This window comes from Lactuca virosa, chromosome 4 (assembly GCF_052849685.1).
Source record: "Lactuca virosa cultivar CGN04683 chromosome 4, Lactuca_virosa_CGN04683_v6, whole genome shotgun sequence".
Taxonomy (NCBI): domain Eukaryota; kingdom Viridiplantae; phylum Streptophyta; class Magnoliopsida; order Asterales; family Asteraceae; genus Lactuca; species Lactuca virosa.
Window position 1 is genome coordinate 244,740,856 of NC_136429.1, and position 4,376 is coordinate 244,745,231.

At 36.2% G+C, this 4,376-nt stretch overlaps 1 protein-coding gene across 1 annotated transcript; it reads left to right on the forward strand.

Moving 5' to 3' along the window:
• Positions 1-1,306: 1,306 nt before the first annotated feature.
• LOC145105766 (uncharacterized) lies at positions 1,307-3,097 on the forward strand (the record flags this gene model as incomplete). Its single annotated transcript, XM_079042840.1, has 7 exons — positions 1,307-1,503; positions 1,809-1,920; positions 2,008-2,137; positions 2,356-2,466; positions 2,548-2,642; positions 2,723-2,912; positions 3,063-3,097. Coding segments are annotated over 7 exons (870 nt in total), but the record flags the coding sequence as incomplete, so codon positions are not given.
• Between the last annotated feature and the right edge of the window lie 1,279 nt (positions 3,098-4,376).

The following is a 4,376-nucleotide window of genomic DNA, read 5'->3' on the forward strand; positions in this document are numbered from 1 at the left end:
GTCCGAATCCCTCAAACCAAGGCTCTGATACCAACTTGTAACATCCCAAAATTCATGACCAAAAATTTCATTTTTGATTACGTAATTATAAAAACTAGTAGTCAGAAAACACCAATAGTGTCATCCTATATCATAATAAAAAACCAATATCTCAATAACCAAAACATGACATAAGAAAACAACATCAGAGTACAACTCCCAAAGATCTCATGTGCGGAAAATCATAGTGTGATGCGCTGCGATCATGTCGACTCCTTTCCTTTCGAAGAAGAAGTACCTAAAACCAAAACTGGAAATCGTAAGCACGAAGCTTAGTGAGTTCCCCTATCATACCACATACCATACAATACACATACTGCCTAGCATATTCGGGTGATGGCCTACCCCTTCGGTCTCTTTCAACCGGTAACCGCCTAGCATATCTGGGTACTGGCCTACCCTTCGGTCTCTTTTAACCGGTAACCGCCTAGCATATCTGGGTGCTGGCCTACCACTTCGGTCTCTTTCAACCGGTTACGGGGACTATTTCACCCCTACCACTACCACATAACATCCTAGCATATACACATAAATCACATACTGCCTAGCATATCTGGGTGCTGGCCTACCCCTTCAGTCGTTTTGACCGGTTATGGGGAAAACACTACTAGAAAAAAGGCCTTTAATGACACGCAATTTATGACGCTCACGTATTTACGATACGCAAAAGTGTGTGACGTAAAAATAATGTCATCTCTTCAAAATTTTGAAGGATTTAGGACGCACATTTTTGCATGCCCTAAAATTTGTGTCAGAAAAAAAAATAAAAATAAAAACACGGAAGACACCCATCATAAACGCGTGTCCTGTGCACCATGTCGCTTTATATTTTTTAAACGCGCGTTCCTGTTACAAAATGGGGACCAAAACTAGGGCTTTTTTTTTCAAGAAGGTCATGAGGACTATCATTCTCTCATATCTCACATCCTTCGTCTCTACGCTAACCCACCACCACCGCCTCCAACACTCACCGTCTCTTTTGGCCTCACACAGCGGCGGCGCACCGCCCCCCCCCCCCCCCCCCCGTAACGCACTTGTATTCTCTTTAGGGTTATGAGATAAGACATGAAGAGCAACGAATCAGTAACCCTAGAGGAGGTAAAAAAATGTTCGAGAAGTTCAGAAGAATTATTATTACTTGTGAGATTTGTTCAAATGTTATTATCTGAAAAAGAAGGTGGTGAAGAAGAGTTGTGGTCTCAATTGATAGAGGGCTTTGGATGGGCCATCTGATTTCAAATCTTCGGTGTAATTTAATAAACAAATAACTGGTATGATGAGCGGAGAAAATCGATTCAGTGAAGAAGGAAAAGATGCATCAGATTTAATGGAGAAAGCAACAGTAGCAGCAAGTGATCTGTACACGATACGAGACACTTACTTCCCTTCAGACCCTAATGAAAAAATTTCCAAATTGCAAACGCAATCTCAAATCGCTCTCAATCTCCTCGATTCCGTTCCTCCTAGTACGCTACCCTCGAAACCCTACGATTTTCAGCATTCACGATTGTAATCGTGTCTCTATATGTGTGCTTTTAGTGTATAGTCGCTTATTTTGTTTGAATGACATGATATGATTTCTCGTAGCAGAAGGTTAATCGAATACAAGCTAGGTTAAGTGTTAATTATCAATTAGAGTGGTAGAAAAAGCGCATTAGAATGACGGATTATATTAATCTGGATGAATAGAATCATATGATGTAACTTTAATGGTGCTAATGGGGATTGATGATGAAACTATGTGAGGTTTTATTATGATTGTGATGTGAAAAACAAAGGAAATTGCCTACACAACGTGCAACATATGAATACTTGAGAGGGAAAATATTGGATGTGCTCCCTGAATACTCAAAAAAAGCAGAAGATCATCTCTCTAAAGCTGTAAGTCAACTGATCATATCTTCTAATCATATAAAAAGACATAAGTTCAATAAAATCTCTCATTTTATAACCTATTTGACTTTACAGGTGAAACTGAATCCATCTCTTGGAGATGCTTGGCTGTGTTTAGGAAATTGCATTTGGAAAAAAGGAGATTTACCTGTTACAAGAAACTGTTTTACCCTTGCTCTAAGCAAGGTTGATTATCACTTCACTTGTATATATTTTTATAAATTCTTACTAGTATTCACTTAATAAACATCCAACATTCTTCATTTTAATGGTAATACAGGGTCCAACATATATATATATATATATATATATATATATATATATATATATATATATATAACATAAACAACAACCACATTGAAAAAACAAGAAATGTTTCTTGCCTTGAGCTATTCGTCTTTCAAGCATTGATAATTGGCTAAGTATCCTTTTGTAAATCTTTAGGTGCTGATAATCAAGAGGAAAGTGTTGCTGAAAGCATAAAACACACAAAGAAAGCTATTGCTTTAGATGTCAAGGATGGGAATTCATGGTGTAAGTTTATTGCATAATTTATCATCAAGACATATGAATTTATGTGTATTGACGATTTTACCCTTTTTGTTCTTCCAACAGACAACCGGGGGAATGCTTGTTTGACATGTTTCTTTATCACGGGGGCATGGGATCACAACAAATTACATCAGTCTTTAAAAGCATACCAAAATGTTGTATGTTGGAATTCTACTTTCTAGATTTGACTTGAAAAAGTCAACTTTTATCTGATATTCTTACTTTCATGATGTAACAGGAGAAAGATGAAAGCATGAAGTCAAACCCAGACTTGTATTTCAATTATGCTACCGTGAATACATATCTGGAAAATTACGAAAGGGCCCTCAGTGGATTTGAAGCAGCTGCATCAAAAGATCCTTGTCTTAATGCCACCGAGGAAGTTCAAAAAATGGTCAATCTTTTTGACAAGCTAGACACTTTGTTGAAGTCAAGTTTCTATCTTTGTTATTACCCTTTTCTTTTTAAAATCCAAGAAAATTGTATCTTAAATATTCAGATAAATAAAAGTAGAAATCAAGATTGGTTTTCTTGGATGAGAGCTCGAGTCTTTGATGTGAACTAATTAATTGTTTTCCAGGGACAAATCAAGGCCAAAAGGCTAGCTTCTTAATTAATTCTCACAAAAGGTGGTCAACTTTTGTGACATTAATGGTTGGACTGCCCTTCACTGGGCTGCTCGATTTGGAAGGTATGTCTTCTCGTTATCTTGAGTCATCACTCTCCACATTATCTCCCTATTTTTCATCTTTCTCAAAGCTAATGCAAGTCTACCACTACAACCATCAAAGAGTATAGATTTGGATTGATCCCCCTTCACTATACTAGGTAACAATTCCTCACAACTAACTTCAAGTAACTTTTTTGCAAGCTTCAGATATTTCGGTAATAGGACCTTTCATTTTGAAGAAGCGAATGGCTTCAACACATGTGTCACGATACCTGATCATGCCAATACCTTTGGCAGAATTTCAGGGTTTGAAATTAGAAGATTCACCAGATACTCAGACATGTTCTTACTTTCTATGCGTTTGATTTCTAATTGGATCAGAACTACTCTCCACAAACTCAAGAAACTGACTATAAATCATATCCTTCAGGTTGGCAGAAACTCCGAACAATTTCTAATTTAAAAAACAAGCAGGGTTCTCCTTGAGTGCTACACTTAGAAGGTTTGACTGTCCAATGGAATTGGACCACCATTGTTTAGTGTTTACTCGGTTGCTTCAACAATTTCTAATTTAAAAAACAAGCAGGGTTCTCCTAAAGTTGTCATGGTTATGTATGAGGGAAACGAGAGATCAGTTGAAGCTGTTGAAAGGATTCGTCTTGCATTTCCTGCAGTAATTTTTTGAAAATATGAAAAAGATTTCAATTGTTTTTTAAGTTAAATACGCAAATTAGTTAATATCTAATAAAAAAATTGAATTTACACTTTACAGATACCTATATATGCTCGAGCTCAGGATATTCCACATCTTTTGGATTTGAAGGCAACAGGGGCAACATATACCATTCTTAAAAATGCTGAGGTAAGTAAATTACCATTTTAGCCCTGAAGTATAGTTGATTTTTGCAATTTTGATTCTAATAATGTAATTAGTTTCTCTTGTGAATTTGGTCCTTATTTAAGGTTTTTGTAATGTTTTTTTGGCCCCTAAAGGTTTTCTAGGGGTATTTTAGTCATTTATGTATTTTGCCTATTAAGAAAAAAAAGAAAAAGAAAAAAAACCTGCTTGTTCCCTCTAACTCCAAGATGTGGTGTTGCTACTTGCTAGGGTTATAATAAAAATGTATTGTATAATAAAAATGATTAAAGAAGGCATGCATGCATGTGACTTTACTTGATATACAAATAGGGAATTACAGGTACTGAGCAGAAATTTGAAATT